The sequence below is a fragment of the Saccopteryx leptura genome, chromosome 6 (genome assembly GCF_036850995.1).
Source record: "Saccopteryx leptura isolate mSacLep1 chromosome 6, mSacLep1_pri_phased_curated, whole genome shotgun sequence".
Taxonomy (NCBI): domain Eukaryota; kingdom Metazoa; phylum Chordata; class Mammalia; order Chiroptera; family Emballonuridae; genus Saccopteryx; species Saccopteryx leptura.
In genome coordinates, this window is record NC_089508.1 from 2,934,936 (window position 1) to 2,953,845 (window position 18,910).

Consider the following 18,910-nt stretch of genomic DNA (forward strand, 5'->3'; position numbering starts at 1 on the left):
CGACAGCGCATGGAGATGGTGCTGGGGGACAAGACAACAGTGGGGGGCTCTGTGGCCTCTGCTCTGGTGGGAGGGTGCGCCCTGAGGGGTCTGGAAAGGAAATGACTGTGACATTTCAAAGGTCAGTCATCCCAGATGTCAAAGGCCATAGGCAGGCTCAGGTAAGGTGAAGGCTGACCTTTGTCCAGGCAGCTGCAGGCCTGGGATGGGGGCTACCTGCCATGACCCGCTTGCAATTAAGAAGTTTTCATTTCAGACCATCCTGTGTGGTTGCTTGAGGTCTCTGAGTTTGTAAGGCCACCATGCAGGCCTTGCCTGAGCTCGTCAGGGTTAGATGTGACCCCGTTTTTCATCCACAGGAACATCCCCTTGGTCCTGGGCTCTCGCCACCCTGCGGCCCAGATGGTACTGAGGGGAAGAGGGGGCGTCGTGTCTCTCCCTTCCTGGCCCCTGCTCGGTGCTCCCTGCAACTCCCCTTGGGGCTCCAACCGGCCAATGACATGCCCTGGTGCCAGGAGGACGGGGACCCAGCCCAGCTGTGGGGCGCCCAGAAGGGTCTCCTACAAGGGGGGCTGCTGTCGCCCTCCCTCCTTGCTCCGTACTTCGTTGTGAGATGACCCTCTTCCTATCGGCCCCACGGGTGGAACTTACCAGAATGGGGGTCTCTTCCCCTACCCAGTCCCCTCTGTCCCTGGTCTGGGCAGCTGACACTCAGGCCTTTCCCACAGACCCCAGACCCCAAAGGTGATGCCCTTGCCTACCCCTCTCTGTGGCATGGGCTGGTCAAGCTAACCCCTTTTCCACTCTTTCCTTCCCCAGATCCTGGGCCAGGATGGGAGTGCCGAGGAGACCCCCCTTGAAACCACGCAGCAACCTTCTCTTCTTAAATCTGGCCTTTGGATTTTTTCCCCCCTTTGACTCAAACTGGCCTCACCCAGCAGCCTGACTCACCCCTCCTCCCTCTCCCTCGCTTAATCATTAAGACCTCAGGACAATGAGGTTCTGGTCAGCATCCAGGGTGCTGGGAACAAAGCCTCGGATCTGTTGACTACAGAGACAGAGTTCTGGTCCAACTAGAGATAACATCTTAGGCCCCAGTTTTGTTTCAGCCCCAGAACGACCCCACCAACAGCACACTTGCGAAATCAGACGTAGCTACGCCATGGCAGACGTCAGGGCCAGATGCACCGACCCTCCACGCCCTTCCCTGGCCGCGGGGGGAGGGGGCTTGCCAGGTCTCTGAGCACGAGCCACATGGGACTCAGAGCATGGCGCCCTCTCCTTAATAAATCCTTACTTTGTTGGCTGCAAGCAAACTCCCGTTTGTGTTTGGTTGGGCTTTGATGTGCTCGGGCAAACGGACCCCTTCACCCTGGCAACGCCCTCCCTGGTGAGCTGGGGCCATCTCGGTACAGATTTTGGGGCTCCCCTGTTCACAGATGTAGCTTCCAAGGTCAAATCCAGAAATATGAGAGTAAGTTCTCACTGGGCCCTAGTGCATGAGTTGAAATAATCGTCCAGAGTCTCAACACCCACCATCCCCATCGTCCTCGGGAAAGGACTCTGGGGAGGTCCTTACAGGTGAGGAAACTGAGGCACAGAGGGTGGAGTGAGTGGCAGCGCCCCACAGGCAGGCCCGTCCGGAGCTCACGCTCGCGGGCGAGCGGGGGGCCGGCTGTGTTGGGGGGCTGGACTCCCCAGGGACCTGACGCAGAGCCAGGAGGACAGTTCCGCCCAGACTCCGAGAGCCTGAGAGAGCCGCGGACGCCCACCCCAGCTCCCCAAATAAGTCACTCCACAGCCACTTCCAAAATCAGCTTTATATCAAGCTATAAAAACCCGGATCCTGTCCCGAGTAACGCCTACCAAAGTAATACAAACAAAAAATAACATTAATAACATCAAACGCTAACTCCGACACATGTACAGAGGCTTCTGTGCACCACTGAAACGGGCCAGTCCCCGGCCACGTACCTGGAAAGAGGGGGACAGACCCCAGGGAGCCGGCCGGACCTCGGCGGGACCCTTTAGTGGCACGGGTGAGGCTGAGCGACTCCTGTGTCTGAACCACCCCCTCTCACGCTGAGAGGGCCGACGGGGTGGGCAGAGGCCAGGAGGGTCACTGAACCCCTGTCCCCCTGGGGTAGGACAAGGTGCCCTACAGGGGCAGGGGACAAGTGGAGACTGTGGTGGGCAAAGTCATGGCCTCCCCCAAAGACACCCAGGTCCTAAGCTCTGGAACCTGTGACTCTGCTGGGTTCCGTGTGAAATGGGAGTTCAGGTTGCTCATCAGCTGACCTTACAAGAGGGGGAGGGCCCTGGATTATCTGGGTGGCCCAAAGGTCATCACAAGGGTCCCGAGAAGTGGAAGAGGGAGGCAGGGGGGGAGAATGCTGTGATGTGAGAAGGCTTTGAGATGGAAGGGGCCGCGGCAGGGAGGGTGGAAGGCCAGGAATTCTCCCTGAGGGCCTCGCAGCCTGCCGAGGACACAGTGACCCGCATCAGACCTCTGACCTCCAGAACTGAAAAAATCAGTCCTGTTTTAAGTTCCTAAATTGGTGAAAATTTGTTACAGCAGCAGTAGGAAACTAATACAGGAGCAAAGGGGTCAGAGGTCAGGCTTGCCCTGCCCAGCCCTCAGCCTGGCTTCCAGGTAGAGGACCCATGAAGCCACCTCCTGGGTCCATCCTCAAGGGATGCCCATGGGCAATCAGAGAGGGGTCAGGGTCTGAGCTGCAGGGGTCGTGGGGCAATCTGGAGCGGGGGGGGGGGGCTCCGATGTTGGCTTGCCCTCAGATTGCCGTGTAACAACACCCCCACCCCCTTTCTAGGCCCCAGATGAGAGCTCATCTTTCCCTCCTTCTCTCCCAGTTGCCTTCAGTTTTACACTTGCTGAGCCCGGCTCACGGCAGCCCTGGGCTAAGGAGACAGGACAGGTACGGCTGGACCTCGGCCCTAGGCACTCAGACCCGGCCACGAGGAGGGCAGTTCTGAGGCAGAGTGGGAAAGGTCCCACAGACAGGAGGTGACCCAGGATCTCTGATCCTTAGCCATCGTCCCTCCTTGAGCGCACACACAATCAACTGTCATTTCTCAGGTGCGGCCTCTCTGGCTCCTCACGGTGGGTGCTCCCCCACCACCGGACTGGTAACAAACTGTAGCCGGTCCAATTCCAGCCACCCGTGGGTCCGCACCTAGGCCGGTGCTGGGCAGAAGCAGCAGCGGAAGGCAGGAACCTTGTGAGGGGCTGTGAAGCCAGTGCTCATCTGAACTGCCCCCCACTGGGGTGACACCCCAAGTGGGATGTGTCCGATGCTCGCTGGGTGCTTCCAAGCAGGTCAGGCCTCAGGAAAAGCTAACCGACCTTTATAAGTGAAAATAGAGACTTGAAGGGCTCCCGCGTCCCCATGTTGACGTCCAGGATACCCCGGATGCTCTTGACTTCACTGTTTGACAGGTTTCCCTTGATGGCCAAGATGGTGCTCAGGTGTCCCTTGCTGGTAAGGAGAACATCTTGTCAGTCCAGCCTGGTGACCAACGCCCTTGCTCACACCCTTGCCCAGCTCCCCAGACTCTGGCCTAAGGCACAGCATTCTGTGGCCAACTCCGCCCACCTGGGCCCTCAGTCTCCTCCCACTGAGCTCCAGCGGCACTGGCCACCTGCTCATTCCTAGAGCACACCCAGCTCCTGCCCACACCAGGCCTCTACCTGGCAGTTCCTCCTGGAATGCTCTTCCACACGCCCTTGAGATGACCAGCTAGCTCCCTTTAGGTCTCCGCTAAAATGTCACCTCCCCCAGGAAGCTTTCCCATCTCAAAAGTCAGTACCTCCTGGTGGTTAAATAACCTTTACACCTTGCAGTTATATTTCTTTGCCTGATTATCTCATTATTGCTAACCCCCAGTAGACTATGAGAACTAAGATCTGGTCTGTCTTGTACTCCATTGCATCCCAGGACTTAGAGCAGAGCCTAGCACCTAGCAGACCACTCAGTAATTGTTGGTGGGATGGGTGGTTGGGTGAATGGGGTGGACAACGGATGGATGCATGGATGGATGGGGTGGATGATGAATGGATGGATGGATGGATGGGGTGTATGATGGATGAATGGATAGATGGGTGTATGCATGGATGGATGGGGTGTATGATGGATGAATGGATAGATGGGTGTATGCATGGATGGATGGGGTGGATGATGGATGAATGGATACATGGATACATGGATGAATGGGTGAATGATGGATGAATGGGTGAGTGGATGGATGAATGGAAGGATGGATGAGTGGGTGGATAAATGGGTAGGTGAGTGGATGTGTACATAGGTGGGTGGGTGGATGAATAAGAAGATGAACGAGTGGCTTGATGGGTGGGCATGTGGATGGGTGGCTGAGTAGACAGCCAGATGCTAGATGGGTGGCTAGATGAGTAGATGGGGAGATGGCTGCTTGGATGGGTGGGTGAATAAGTGAGTGAGTGTGTAGGTAAGTGGGTGGCTAGGTGGATGAGTGCTGTGGATCAGCCAGGGACTAGGCTACACTGTCAATCCAACTCAGGGCCCATTCAAACTTTCCCTCCCATATCAGAGGACTCATCCCAGAGAAACTTTCCCTGGCTCACAAGATCCTCAGGTAGCCAGGAGCTAGGCCTCCACTCAGATCAGGGGCCCAGGCCTCCACTCCGGATCAGGGGCCCAGGCCTCCACTCCGGATCAGGGGCCCAGGCCATAGGTCCAGGCCCCCGAGGATCCCTGGGCTGAGTGGTGGACCCCAGCTTCATCACTGACTTGCCACGGCCTCTAGCCAATCCCTGGTGTCCCGGCCTCAGTTTCCCTTCTGAGGATCACAAAGGCTAAGAGTATGAACTGTGGAGCCAGACTGCTTGCATTTGTCATCTTAACTCTACTACTGACTCACCGTGTCACCTTGGACACGTGCCTCTAGCTCTCGAGGTCTCGAGTGTACACCGGGCATGGAAAGCATCTGCCTCGTAAGGCTGTAGTGAGCATCAAACGAATGAACCACCTTAAGATCCCTGTAGCCGGCACAGCCAGCACTCAGCAAAGCTTAGTTAGCTGCCGGGACTGCATCAGGTGGCCGGTACCCGACCTGAGCTCCCTGCATCTCAACGGGGCTGACTGCCGCTGCACCAGCTCTGACCACTGTGGGGCCGGCAGGGCCATGCTGACTGCCCAGATTCTGCGGGGCCCAGTTCTCACCTGAAGTCAGGGTACCAGGTGGCATAAGTGGCCACCTCGATCTTGATGGCACTGGGGTCTTGCAGGCGAATGATCTCAGCAAGCGTGGGCAGAGCTTGGCGCAGCCAGGTCGCTGGGGAGCCCTGCAAACACACGTCTGGTTGGAGGGAAGCGGCCCTTCTCCAGAAGGGCCCCCGGGAGCCCAGAGAGGTTCCGATCAGAACAGATTGGGTCTGGAGGGGCCCGGAGGGGCAGGAGCAGCCCACCCAGGTGGCCGGGGCTTACGTTCTCAGTGCAGAAGCGCTGGATGCGGTCAGCGTTGTCTAGGACCCGCTCGGCCAGCTGCTGCTGCTGCTCCACCGTCTTGAGGACCAGGCGCCGCTTGCTGAGTCTCACAATGTACTCCTTCACCAGGTGCAGGTGGACAAGCTCCATGAGCTCCTGTGTGGGCCAGTGGGCAGGGTCGTGTGAGCCAGCCCCTGATGGGGAGCTCACCACCCCCCTTGAACCTCGAAGCCAGGAGTTCAGGGAGGGGCAGATGCCAGAGCAAAGGAGTGCATACACGTGTGTGTGTTTGTGGGGGTGTGCACACACCTGTGCTAGCATGCGTGCCCAGGCTGCACCCCCTGCCAAGCCTCCCCCCACCCCCCGCCCCGGCCCGGCACCTCCTCACCTCCCGGAAACAGTCGTGCAGTCCCGAGAACTCAGGCAGACTTCTCCCCACAGCGGAGATGATTTCCTCCAGGGTCTGCGCCGAAGCCGCCCAGCGGGTCTGCGTGAACCTCTTGAACAGCGGCTGCGACGAGAGAGAGGCAGGATGTCTGGGCCCGCCCTCCGGAGGAAGGGCTGCCCGCCGCGGACACGCACACGCACACGCAGATGTGCACACTGACACACGGGGCCGACCGGGGGCCAGGGAACCGGGGCAGAACTCAGGTCACAGACAGGAAGCGAAGGCTGGGTCTGCGTACACTTCTCCAAGGCCAGCCAGCTGTGGCTCCTGCGAAGCAGGCTGCCTGCCCCGAGGCCTGTTCCACAGCCCCTCTCTTAAATAAATAAATTCCTGCATAAACAAGGCCTTGTGCTTGACTTGGTGCCAAGTCATCCAGGGTCACCAGCAGCAGGCCACCCATGGCCTCCAGCTCCGGTCACTTGGGACAAGGCGGGCCTCCATGGAGGTCAGGCAGGGACCCCCCCCCCCTCAGTTTTTCCCAGGGACCCTGCCTCACCCACCGCTAAAGGAACTCAAGGCTTTCTGTGCATTTCTTGGCCCCAGCAGATGTATCGGTGGCTGCCTCAAGCTCTGAGTCAGGTGTGGGGACAGACAGGGCAGGTGGGGCCCGGAGGGTGTAGGAGGCCAGGTGTGTGCAAGCTTGGGGACTGGGCTGAATCTAAGGGGACGGGGGGTACTGAAACTTTTCTGTGCCCTCCTAGAAAAAGGCTTTTCTTGTCCCTTCTGACTTTAGCCCCAGGCTAAAGCCGTGGGGGTGAGGTCCAGGCGTCCATGGCCCCCTCGCCCAGGCAGCACCAGCCTCTTTACACCCGCCCCACATGGTGCCTTCCACATGTCAGTCTTCGCTTCTGCCATCCCTCCCCACCCTCCTCGTGTCCCCCCAGCCCTAGGCTCAGCCGGGGCCCCAGGGAAAGAGGCTTCCACTACCTTCAGGTCCCCAAATAGGTTCTGCAGCAGGATGTCAAAGCCATGACTCCTGAGCTCACTCAGGGGGCCCAGGAGGTCCAGGGATGTCTGCCACTTCTGCTCCATGGATGTCCTGGAAGGCCACAGAGTCAGGACAGTCACACCGGCCCTGCCCAGCCTACAGCCCCATCCCCAGACAGCCCACTAGCCCACGGTGACTCTTCCTAAACCACCTCTTCCGTCGAGAACCCTCCCTCCACGGTTCCCCATTCCCAGTGGAAGCCAGGGCAAGTCACCCCCTCCACACTCCCCGGGCAGGGCGCACCCTGCTGACCCCCAGCACACAGCACAACCATGCCTCATCCTCCTCTAACGGAGGGCTCCTGGCTCAGTCACTGCACACCTCAGTGTGCTCACCTGCTTCATGGACATAACTACTGCACCTACCTACACCACGGGTTGTTCTGAGGATAAAGGAACCAGCCAGGCCTTTGCCTGAGTGCTTGTCCCACCGGCATTTAAATGCTTCCTGCTACGGCAGGCCCCGCTCGGTTCCCCACGGGCCTTACTCATTTTTAACGCCACATCTGCGCTTGACCTGCTCCTTGCCTGCACCCCCCCTTCTGCACGCACCCTCCACCGCCCAGCTACCTCTTCTCCCCAGCAAGCAGGCCCTTCGCTCTGCTCCCCGCTCAGCCCTCCCCAGGCCCTCGCCGCCCTCACCGGAAGGACAGGCAGTTGTTGATGTTGGCCATGATGTTGGCCCTGTAGTTTCTCAGCTGTTTGCACCTCTCCAGAAATTCATCAAAGGCTCGCTGGTAGCTGGTGAGAGCAGAAGGGGGTGCTTTCAGGACAAACACGGGGACAAAAGCTGCCTCCCTGCGTTTACAGGACACTTTTCCCAAGGATGGTCCACCCCCCCCCCCCCAACAGTCCAGGGCCGCCACCTGTCCCTAAGCATCATCGTGACTGGCTTTGCTCCCTGAGCCGGTGGGGGCAGGCCCTGCAGAGCTCCTGAATAGGGTGCCATTCTGGTCCTGCTGCCCCCTCTACATCTGGGACTCTGGTGGGAGCCATGGTGGGCAGACGAGTACTCAGAGGTGAGAGGAGGGAGGCAGCCAAGAGCATTGTGGGGTGGAGACTGGGGGTGTCACCTGAAGGGGAAGCCAGGGTCTCAGTCCCTCATGAGGCATCCTCTTTGCCCCCAGAGGGTGCTCTGCTGGGAGCTTTGCCAAGCAGAGTGGAGACACTCAGTGCCCAGTTGGGTTGTACAGGTACAGGGGGAGAGGACTCCTGCTCACAATGACAGACACACTCTAGGGGCCGGGAGGGGGCCCTGGTCTAGCTCGGATTGCCCAGCTGGACCCCCTCTGCGCCTGCCCGTACACACACCCACCTCCTCAGAAACGCAGCCAGCTCCACCAGCAGCATGTGCTTTATCTGCCTGCCCAGGTCAAGTGTGATGCTTTCGGCCTTGGCCAGGCCCTGGGAGAGGATCTGCAGGGGTGGGAGTGATCTGAGCAGGGGCCCACCTAGAGTAGGGCTGGGATCAGGGTAGGGAGCGTGCTGGAACCAGGGGGCAGGCTCAGAGGTGGACACACGTGTGCCCCCAGGGATGCACAGGGTGGGCTCTGCACCGCGCATGGCTTGCCCACACGTGGGCTGTCCGTGTGCCTGAGGGGTGGGCTGTGCTACCTGGATGATGTCGATGGCCAGCTCGCTGTGGCAGTGGCCGTCCAGCCTCTGGGGGGCCCCATCCTGGGCCCAGCGCTGTGACTCCACCTCCAGGGCTCGGGTCATTAGCTCCTTCACGCTGGCCTGGGGGGAGGAGCGTCAGGGCATAGCAAGCAGCCCATTGCCCTGCCCATATGGAAGTCCCTGTCAAGCTCCCTGCCCATGTCCTGTCTGTCCCCGAGCCTCCCCTCCGCTTCCTTCCTGCCCCTCCCTTGCCCCGGCCCCGGCCCTGGCGCTGGCTCTGGACTCACCAACTCATTGGACAGGAACGTGACCTCCAGCAGCCGGATCTGCTTGGGGGACAGGAGGCTCCCCAGCTCGATGCCCTGCAGCTCACCTGCCAGCTTGGGGCTGTTGATGATGTCGCTGTGGGCAGAGGGAGACTGGCATGAGGAAAAGCACCCACCCAGCACCACCCCTAGGCGAGTGCCCGCCTCCTCAGCCTGAGTCCTGTGGACCCTGACCTCCACTGTCTGCCCCCCCAGCCTCCCCTCCCTGCTTCTCTGTTTCAGATGACAGGTCCCCCATCTGCGCAGATGCCTTGGAATCACCGTGCCTCCTCCTCTTACTCTCTTCACTCCCTCATCCACTCAGACTTCAAACCATCTCCCCCACTGATCAGCCCCAGCCACCCAGACCCGATGCCCAGCCACCGCCATCTCACGCCTGGCTCGTTGCAGGAGCCTCCTCCCTGGCCTGCCCGCTTCTGCCCTCTTGTCCCCAGTCCTGGTCCCCAACAATCGTCGGCCCAGCAGGCAGGAGCGGCTTGCCTCCTGCGGATCTGATCTCCCCTCTCAGCACAGGAAACCCAGCTCCCTCCGGCAGCAGCCCCAGGACCCACGGCCTGCTCTCCGCCCCCTCCCTGCACGCCAGCCCTGGGTGCCCCCCTTCCTTCTCAGGCCAGCTCGAGCAGGAAGGGCTGCCCAAAGGGCTCCACGGCTGCAAGGAGGAGGCGGAGGCAGCTCCCCTCACCCCTCCGGTGCCTCTGCAGGGTCCCATGCCCCCAGGGATGGCACAGCCCTGGCACTTCCTCGGGGGCCTTTGTCTGCCAGGAGGCTCAGGAGTGGCCCTCGCTGCCCCTTTCGAAACCTGGGTGCCACGTCCTTTGCTGCCTGCACTTCTGGCCTCACAGGCCTCAACAATGCCCCCCTGAACCCCCCACCTCAGGGCTCCATGTCCACGGGCCTCCGTTTCCTGCTGTGCTGACCCCGTGAGCCGCAGGCTAAAACCCCCAGTCACTGGGACAAGAGGCAGACTGGCCCAGGTGTGCGTGCCCAGTATTTCCTGGTGAGTCAGGACAAACAAGAAGCAACTGGCTCCGGGCTGGCCTGTTTCTCCCGAAAACCCTGCCCCGTGCTATTTCCCTATTCCCTGCTGACTCCTCACCCCCCATCCCACTGGGCCCTTCCTCCAAAGCCCGCAGGAGGCTGACCCCACCTCCCAGCACCACCTGAGCCCACTGGCCACCCAGATGTGTCCCCGAGACCCTCAGACACTGCTCCCACGTCAACTCCTCCAGGCTTCCTGCAGGTTTTACACCAAGGGCCGGGCCAGCCCTTACAGAGCCCCTAGCCTCCTGTGCCAGGCAAGTCCACGCTCTCTCTCCCCACCCACTTTGTACCCAGAGATCCACAGAGTCTGGGTAAATCAGGGAATGTATGCTTGAGGCTGTACCCACTGCTCCCAGGTACCCTCTGCTGGCACAGCCAGCCTCCCACCCAAGGACCTCCAGGCCTCAGTGGCCAGAACCCAGCTGGGCTATGGGCTCAACGGGCAACCATGCACCGGAGGGACCTTTCCAGTGGGCCACGTGGGCTCATCCTATCCCTGCTGTCTGTGCTGGGAGGGCTGGCTCCCCAGGGCCTGCTGATAAATCCAAACATTGACAAGCTCTGCACAGCTCCCAGAATGCCTCACGGCTCCGCTTCAGGCCATGGAAGGTGACTGCCTCCCCTTGTTGGGAGCACCATCCTCCCTCTGCCTTCTTCCCACCTTGCTCGACTCCCTTCCTTCTGTCAGACTGGGAGCTGCCCTGAGCAGGGACCTCAGATCCTGCTTCAGGCAGAATCCTATTTGACACCTCCTCATGGCGGACTTCCTAGACTGTCCTGGGCCAGGTTGGGCCCCCTGCTCTGGGCTCCCATGGTCCCTGGCTTCCCCTGCCACAGCCCTTCTTGCTCTGGACTGCCCTTACCTGCCCCATTCCCTGCCCAGTTCATGAATGAATGAAGTCCCTGCCACCGTCTGAACCTCAGTTTCCCCAACTTCTGTATGTGATTGAGGTCCGGTAAATGAAGTATATCGACGGCAAAGCAGACCGTGGGGCAGGACTCAGCCAACCTGTCCTGGCCTGGCTAAACCTCCCCGCCCACGGCGACACCTCCTCCTGCAGAGCGGGGCGCTCCCTGCCCACTCACTTGGGGTAGAGGTTCAGCACCCAGACCAGCAGCATGTAGGTGTCGCGCTCACACAGCTCAAACTGTGCCATGGCCGTCAGCTGGGCCGCGAAATGCTCGTGGTAGCTCCGGGCGTAGGCAGCCACAACGCCGAACTCGGCGGGGAAGAGCGGCTTCAGCCGCTCCACCACGGCCTCCAGGTCTTCCTTCATGGTGCGGCCCATGTGCAGGAAGATGCGCTCGGCGTCCGAGCGGCCCTCGGCGCCCGCGGCCGGCGGCCGGCCCAGGCGCTCCTCGGCCTCCTGCGCCACGCCGCGCCGCCACAGCTGCAGCCAGCCCCTTGGGCGCGTGGCCGCCAGCGCCGAGGGCCCGGGCCCCGCGGCCACCGCGCGCCGGTCCTCGCGCTCCTGCTCGGCCAGCACGGCCAGCGCCTGGCGCAGCCGCTCGGGCGCCGCCTCCAGCGGCCGGCGCAGCGGGCCGAGCACCTGGTCCCGCAGCAGCGCGTACAGCGCCTCCACCTTGCTCTGGCGCCGCACCAGCTCTTCCTCGCTCTCGCCGCCCGCCGCGGCCACCTGCAGCTCCCGCTCCAGCCTCAGCAGCGGCCCCGCCGCCTCCAGCCGCCCGCGCTCCAGGTCCGCCTTGAGCTCTTCCACTGCGACGACAACATGGAACAGCGTGTCAGTGCGGCCGGCCAGCCGCACAAGGGGAACAAGCTGGTGGGGACAGCTCATCCTCAGGGCTCCGGCAGGACGGGAGGCTGAGCGCCCAGAAGAGGAAATGGTGTGCTCGGGGAGGCCAGTCGGTTCCCAGACCGGCCGAAACCCAGCCCGCCTCTTCACAGCCCCCAGGATTAGGTAGAGGGTGCAGGTGAAAGCCAGAAGGGAAGACACCTCCAAGCCCGCTGTTCCGCCCTCTCTGTGTCCTGGGTGAGTCGTCCAGGCACTCGGTGAGCCCCAGCCCTGCCAGGCTCTGGCCAGCGCTGACTGGGGACTCCAACCCCATGTGGGACCCCTGCTTACCTGTGGGCATTGGGCTACCAGGCCCGGGCCCAGACTCCGGCTTGCCCTCTGGCGCTGTGGAGCTGGGCTGGCCCTTCTTCTTCCTTCCTTTAGTGAAGATGCTGAACATGTTGGCCAGGCCTTTTGTCTTTTTCTTCTTCTTTGCAGCATCTTCCTCATCCCTCTCCGGGCCTGCCTCCGCCTCCAGAGCTGGCACCAGGTCCTCCGAGGAGGTCTCCGACATGGAGGCCTCTGACTCCGCCTCAGATGAGGAGAGCAGCTTCTGGGGGCTTCCAGGGAAGTCAAGGGCCCCCGGCGGAGGCTGCTGGCCGGGAAGGCCTTGGAAGAAGGTCATCATCTTCAGCATCCCCTTGGGTCTGGCCTGCAGGTGGGCAAGGGGAGGGGGAAGGAGAGGGTCAGCAGTCACAGCACACAGGTGTGGTGGCAGCACTGTGTCTTTGGTCAGTTGTCACCAGTATGTCCACCAGGGCTCTGGCCTTCTCCTTGTCCACATGGACTGCAACAACTCAGCTTCCTTCCTGGACACCAGTTTCTCCCCCGCCCCCTCCAGCCCCTAGCCCCTCCCAGAATCAAGAGAGCAGGAAGGAAAGAAGCTGAGGATGCCAAGCCCCACTCCAGCCCCTCCCCAGATAAAGGGACCTTCGCTTTGGTTTTGGCAAATGCTTCTTTGACAGCCCACTTTCTGGGTGGGGGGCTGCAGGGCATGAGTGCACCCTGGATCCCACAAGACCCTGGGGGAGAGACAGAGTGAGTGTGGGCTGCAGTCCAACTGCCCAGAGCAAGAACAGAGGTCCTGAAAGTCATGCGGCACCGAAGGCTGGACGAAGGCAGAGACCCAGCCCAGTCACACCCTTCATCTTGCCCGGTTCTCCTCTGGTCCTGTCTGGCGGGGGGCCACAAAGGGACACTGTGAGCAAAAACATGGCTGCTCCTGCTGGGACCATGAGGCAAGCAGAGCCAGTCCCCTATCCTGGCCTTGTGGCTCAGTCTACAGAAACCATAGCACCCACCCCCTCAAGTGCCCCTGGATGGGAAAGGACTTCGGAGAGCTTGTCACACACTGGTGGGGACAAGGGCCCAATGAGACCCAGGGCTGTCGGCTATCACACAGTAACTTAGACAAAAAACCTAGGTTTCCAGCTCTTGCTTCTCCCTGCTTGCTCCCAAACTGGGTGACATCTTTATCACAACAGCTCCCACTTTCTGTGCCTGTCCTGGGTGCCCATCCCATCTCTTCCTCACTCCCATCCAGGAGGGGTGCCATCTTCCGCATCTCACAAAACTGGCTCCAGGAGGCTTAAAATGCCCCTTTGGCCAATAGCTTGAGCTTGGAACAGTTCATCACATGCCTCTGAGTCCCCCCATCCTCTTGCAAGCCACATTTAGAAAGGCAGGACCCCCTGTGTCCAGCAGCACCCCCAAGCACCTTGACCATTGTCAGAGCAAGGCCAGGATCAGTGGAGGGGAACATGGCTGACCCCAAGGGAGCAAACAGGGCAGAGCTGGGAATGGGGAGCCGATAGGGCCAGGCCTTCCTGGTAACTGGGGTGACCCGTCACCATAGCGCCTGCTCTACCACCCAAGAGTAAATACACCACGTCATGACACATGCAGTATGATGACTGATTCACCCCTGCCATAGCCCTGCTAGGCAAAAGATGACCTGCCATCCAGAAAGAAGAACGGAACTGCATACAATGGGGAAGGCGTGCTTGCCCCAGACACACAGTGGGTGTGGAGGCTCAAATTAGGCCTGTCCGACCCTCCAGTGCCCTGGATGCCTCCCCTCAGCCCACCCACCTTGTCCCCCCCCCCTTCCCCCCGGCTGCTCATCCCAGACCTCAGAGCTTGGCCAGAGCCACTCGGGGTCCAGGAAGCCTGGGCTCTTCCCACCCTCCTTGGCTTCACCAGGTGCTCTGGGCAGGGTCCTACAGTTGCTTCTGATGCCATTTGGTCTGGCGGTTCTGCTCCAGAACCAAGCAGGGGTGCTCTAGGGAGCCACCAAATCAAGGTCCCTCCATGGAAGGCCACTTGGCACTTCTGCCTGCCCACCCAGTGCCCCAGTATCCCCTCCTAATCCATTCCATTTTCATGCCCATGAGCCCAGTGTCACTGGTCTGGCCAGCGGGCTGGGGTTGCTCAGTGCCAGCCTGGCCCTGTGTGCTGGCCCTGCGTCTCACCTCTCAGAGCACCTCTCGGACAGAGAGCACCTCTGCCCTCCTGTTGGAGGAAGGGGACCCTCCTGACCCGCAGGCTGGCCCCTGCCTCCTTGGTCCCCACACATGCTAGGCGTCATTTGACCTCGGGACCTTGCTCTGTCTAGCAGGTCCCCACGTGGCACTGCTGCCTCCTTGCCTGAAGCACACACTCCTTCTCAAGGCCCTGCAGCCCGCGTGGCCTATCCCAGGCTCTCAGAGAGCTGTAAAAATCACACAGCCAAGTGCTGGCTTCTAGCTGGGCCTCAGTAAAGGTGTGTGTCCCGTGTCCCCATGTCCTTGTGTTCGCCAGGCCAGCCTTGGTACCCAGCACAGCAGAGGCGGGCAGGAGAGGCGTTTCCCTAAAGTCAGGCCCCTTGGTTGGGCACACAAAGGTAAGAAGGGATCTGATCAGAGTCATACTGTGTGATACAGCCTGTGACTCAACAGTGGTGGCACCCCGCCATTCACCCAGAGCCCCAGCTGCTTCTCAGACACACCAGCCCCCTCAGCGTCCTTGCGGGGTAAGGGCTGCAGTCCTCACAGCTTCCCCATGGCCCCTGTGCGGGGCCCCTCTGGGCAGCGAGGGAGGGCATCCCCACCCCTTAGACGGGGACGCCCACTGGGGACGCCCAGACACAGCAGCAGTGACTTGCTCTTGGACATCGGCCTCCCTCCCGCAAAAGGAAGACCCCGCGCTCTCTCCCACAGCCCCTCCGTCCCTGCCTTTCCCAGGACCCAGCCCGAGCTGGGAGCGCCAAACCCGGCCCTAGGCGCCCCCCACGCGCAGCTGCTTGGGACAGGGGGCCTCAGTTTCCCTAGTCCTGGGGCTGCCGGATCCCTGGGGCCCTTGGATCATCCGCCCCCGTGGCCCCCTCCGCCGCGCCGCCGGTTCCCTCGGAGGATCCGGCCGGGGACTGGGCATCGGACGAACCGGCAGCCGCGCGGAGCCGTGGGGACGGACGCCCGGAGGACAGAGGTCACTTACTGTGTCGGCCGGGCTGCTGCTGTCCCCACAGAGCCCGGCGCTGCCTGAAAAAGTCTTCGACTCCGCCCCCGCTGTCCCGCCCCGCCCCGCCTACAGCAACCGCGGAAAACCCACGGGCGGAGGCCAAGGAGAGCGAGGTGATGGGGTTGCTGTATCCTGTGTTCCGGGTGGTGCGTGCCCCCCAAGGCGGTGCTGCGTCTGCCCAGCTGCAGAGTGTGTGTGTGGGTAGGTGGGTGGGGGGCGCGTCACTACCTCCCACCAGCCGGGGCGGGGTGGTGGGTGCAGGGTGGTGCGACTGGCAGAGCATCACCCGGGTATTTGGGACGCTGGGACCCTCACCCAGGGCGGGCCAGCGTCCGTCTGGCCCTGCACCCATTGTCCCACGACGGCTTCTGATTGGCTGACTGGAAGGGGCCTCGGCGCTCAGGACCACGTTTCCTCGTCACAGAGCCAGGACTCGCCTGGCTCAGGGGGCGCTCTCCCCACCCCACGGGGTGCCAGGACGGTCCCACCCTAATGCCCTCCACCACACTGTGGAGAGCCTTTCTCCCCTCCCCCCACCGCGGAGTGCCGGGGCGTTCCCACCCTAATGCCCTCAGCTACACTGTGGAGAGCCTTTCCCCACCTTGGGTATCCCTGTGGCCTCATCGAGACAGAGGAAGGAGGCCTTCCTGGAGGAGGTGCCCGAAGGGGAGCATGCTGCAGGGGTGGTCAGCTATGACAGAGCCCTTGTACTGGGGGCCTTTATGCAGTAATGGCAGAGTAGGAATTCAGCCTGAAGAACTCCGTGGAAGCACTTTCCCTTTCTGGGTCCCGGGCTAGGCCGGGAGGGACCCCGCAGCTCAGGCTACACCATCGCTCAGCCCAGCTCTGTCCTTACTTGGTGTGGCCAGACGGGTCACACCCCTATCTGGGCCTCAGTTTCCCCTTCGAAGCCCTGTTTCTCTGAGTCTGTTATGGGTGGAGAGAGAGGGTGCTGGTAAAGGATGCCCCCCAGCAGCTCACCCCCTTAACTATCTCACATCCCAGGAATTCCTGCCCTCTGGAAAGGACCTAGTCATTCAGGAATTTCCCCACTGAGCACCAGCTTCCCTCTTGCTGGACCTGCTGCTCCTCCCTCCCTTTCGTTTGCTCCCTGCCACCCCCCCCCCCCCCCGTTGCCCACTCCCCCTATGGCTTTGGGAGGGGTAGGAGGGATGGCAGGGTCCACGGGGTAGTGGTGGTGCTGGGATTGCCCCTTGGGACGGAGAACTTCCTCTTCCTCTTTGGGACTGGTGATCAAGTGCCAGATTGGGGTTTGGACATTGATCCTGTCCCTGGAAGGCTTGAGGGGAGAGGGAGAGGGAAGTTTCAGATGCCACCTCTTCCCTCTCTCAGGCCTGGGGGATGATGTTTTCCAGATGCTCCAACAGAGTCACCATGCCCTGGGTCTGGGAGGGTCATTCCATCTGCTCCACAGATGAGAGGGAAGACTAAAGGCCAGTCGCTCCCCCCACCAAGTTCACCAGCCGGACAGAGGCCATCGGGATGAACTAAAGGGGTCCTGGCTCGCTGCCTGCTGTGGCCTCATTGTGCAAGTGGTGGTTTCCCCTGTGTCAGGCCTCCAGTCTTAACTCCAAACAGATTGGGAAACTTTCTGAGGCTTTCTGGGTCATGAGAGGAGGGGGAGGCTTCCTAGCCCACAGGCCCCCGCAGAGCCCAGATCCTGATCAGCAGGGGCACGCATGACACTTTGCAGGGCAAATACTGAGTGGCCAAACCTGGTCTCAGGCTGCCCAGGCTACCTGCACCCCCTCTTTATGGCTTCACCAGAGCAGCATCCAGGGCCAGGGGGACGGAAAAGCTGCCTTGCCCCTGTTTGTGGCACCAGTCACTTCCTGAGGGTCAAGGGCATGTATGTGCAAAGCCCAATGCAAGGAAAATCCTCTGAGAATGGGGTTGCATAGAGGGCCATGGGATGACAGCTGGGGCAGGGGAGAGGGCTGACAGGACAGGAGCTATTCTTACCCGTCTGACATATGAGGAAACTGACCCCAAGAGGCAAGAGACTTCCAGGGAGAGCCAGCCACAGGCTAGCCAAAAATTTCACCCTCAGCAGGAAAGGAACATCAGATGCTGGGTGGGAGTGTGCCTGGCCAGCTGCTATCCTGTTCCCCACGGGGCAGCCGGCTGGCTCCACCTGGCAGGGAAGGCAGTAGGCAGGAGCAGCCTGACAAAGACCCACAGGCAAGCCCAGAGGGCAGGTGTGCCAGCACCTGGTCAGGAGCCATGGTGTGCAATGCGGGGCCTTGCTCCCCCCACCCACATGCACACATGGCACCGCACCCATATGACTCTGCCTCCCTTCCCTCTGCTCAGAAGCGACAGCTGACTTTTATTAAATTCTGTAGTAAGGCCCTGGCTAGTTAGCTCAGTTGGGTCAGAGCATCATCCTGAGACACCAAGGTTGCGGGTTCGATCCCTGATCCAGGCACATATGGGAAGCAACCAATGAGTAGTGCACAACTAAATGGAACAACAAAATGAACGTTTCTCTTTCTCTCAAATCAATCAATTAAAAAATGAGAAGGCCCTGGCCAGTTGGCTCAGTGGTCGAGTGTCAGCAGGGCGTGAGGATGTCCTGGGTTCAATTCCTGGTCAGGCCACATATTCCCCCTCTCCCTTCTCTCTATCTTTCTCTTCCTCTCCCGCAGCCGTGGCTCCATGGGAGCAAAGTTGGCCCGGGCACTGAGGACGGCTGCATGGCCTCCACCTCAGGCACTAGAGTGGCTCCTGTTGCAACGGAACAACACCCCAGATGGGCAGAGCATCGCCCCCTGGTGGGTATGCCGGGTGGATCCCGGTCGAGCACATGTGGGAGTCTGTCTCTCTGTCTCTGTACTTCTCACTTCAGAAAAAATACAAAAAATAAAGAGAGAGAGAGAGAGAAAGAGGGAGAGAAAACTGTGGTAAAATATGCATAACAAAACAGACCATAAAAAAAAATTTAGAAAGAAGAAGGGGGGAGAAGAGCAGGAAGCAACAGCTCCCAGTTGCTTCTCATAGTACGTGCCCTGACCAGGCAAGCCCAGGGTCTCGAAACGGTGACCTCAGCATTCCAAGTTGATGTTTCATCCACTGCAACACCACAGGTCTGGCAAAATGGACCGTTTTCTTTTGAGTACACAGCTCAGAGGCATTAAGTACATTCACACTGTTGTGCAGCCACCATCACAACCGCCATCTCCAGAATGTTTTTTGCGCCTTGCAAAATTGAAACTCATTCAACACTAACTCCCCCCCCAAAAAAAAAATTCATCCTACACCCCAACCCCTGGCAACCACCATCTGACTTTTCATCTCTATCCATTTGACTCTTCTGAGTACCTCATAGAAGTAGAATCATACAGTCTTTGTCCTTTTGTGACTGGCTTCTGTCTCTTAGCACAATGTCCCCAAGGCTCATCCATGTTGTAGCATGCGTCAGACTTTGCTTCCTTTGTAAGACGAAATAATATGGCATTGTCTATCCATTCACCTGTCAATGGGCACTTGGATTGCTGCCCCCTCTTGGCTACTGTGGATAATGCTACCGTGCGTCTGGGAGCACAAACATCTCCTCGGACCCTGCTTTCAAGTCTTTTGAGTAAACAGCTGACTTTTGTTGACCTCCACAGGTGCTAGGCTCTGTTCTAAGTGCTTTGCACGCCATTGACTGTTTTCATCAGAAAACTCCTTTGAAGTGGGTACTCCTCAATTATCCCC

The 18,910-nt window shown here is 60.3% G+C and overlaps 1 protein-coding gene across 1 annotated transcript; it reads right to left on the bottom strand.

Annotated features, from left to right (window-relative positions):
* Positions 1-1,800: 1,800 nt before the first annotated feature.
* On the bottom strand, positions 1,801-15,238 carry TNFAIP2 (TNF alpha induced protein 2). Its single transcript, XM_066342622.1, has 12 exons — positions 15,167-15,238; positions 11,984-12,344; positions 10,986-11,616; positions 8,820-8,934; positions 8,530-8,652; positions 8,231-8,331; positions 7,558-7,656; positions 6,856-6,967; positions 5,869-5,991; positions 5,481-5,636; positions 5,217-5,338; positions 1,801-3,497 (listed from the first exon to the last, which is right to left on the bottom strand). The coding sequence occupies exons 2-12, from the start codon at positions 12,327-12,329 to the stop codon at positions 3,356-3,358; spliced, it is 2,070 nt and encodes a 689-aa protein (XP_066198719.1). The 5' UTR covers positions 12,330-12,344; positions 15,167-15,238; the 3' UTR covers positions 1,801-3,355.
* Positions 15,239-18,910: the final 3,672 nt, after the last annotated feature.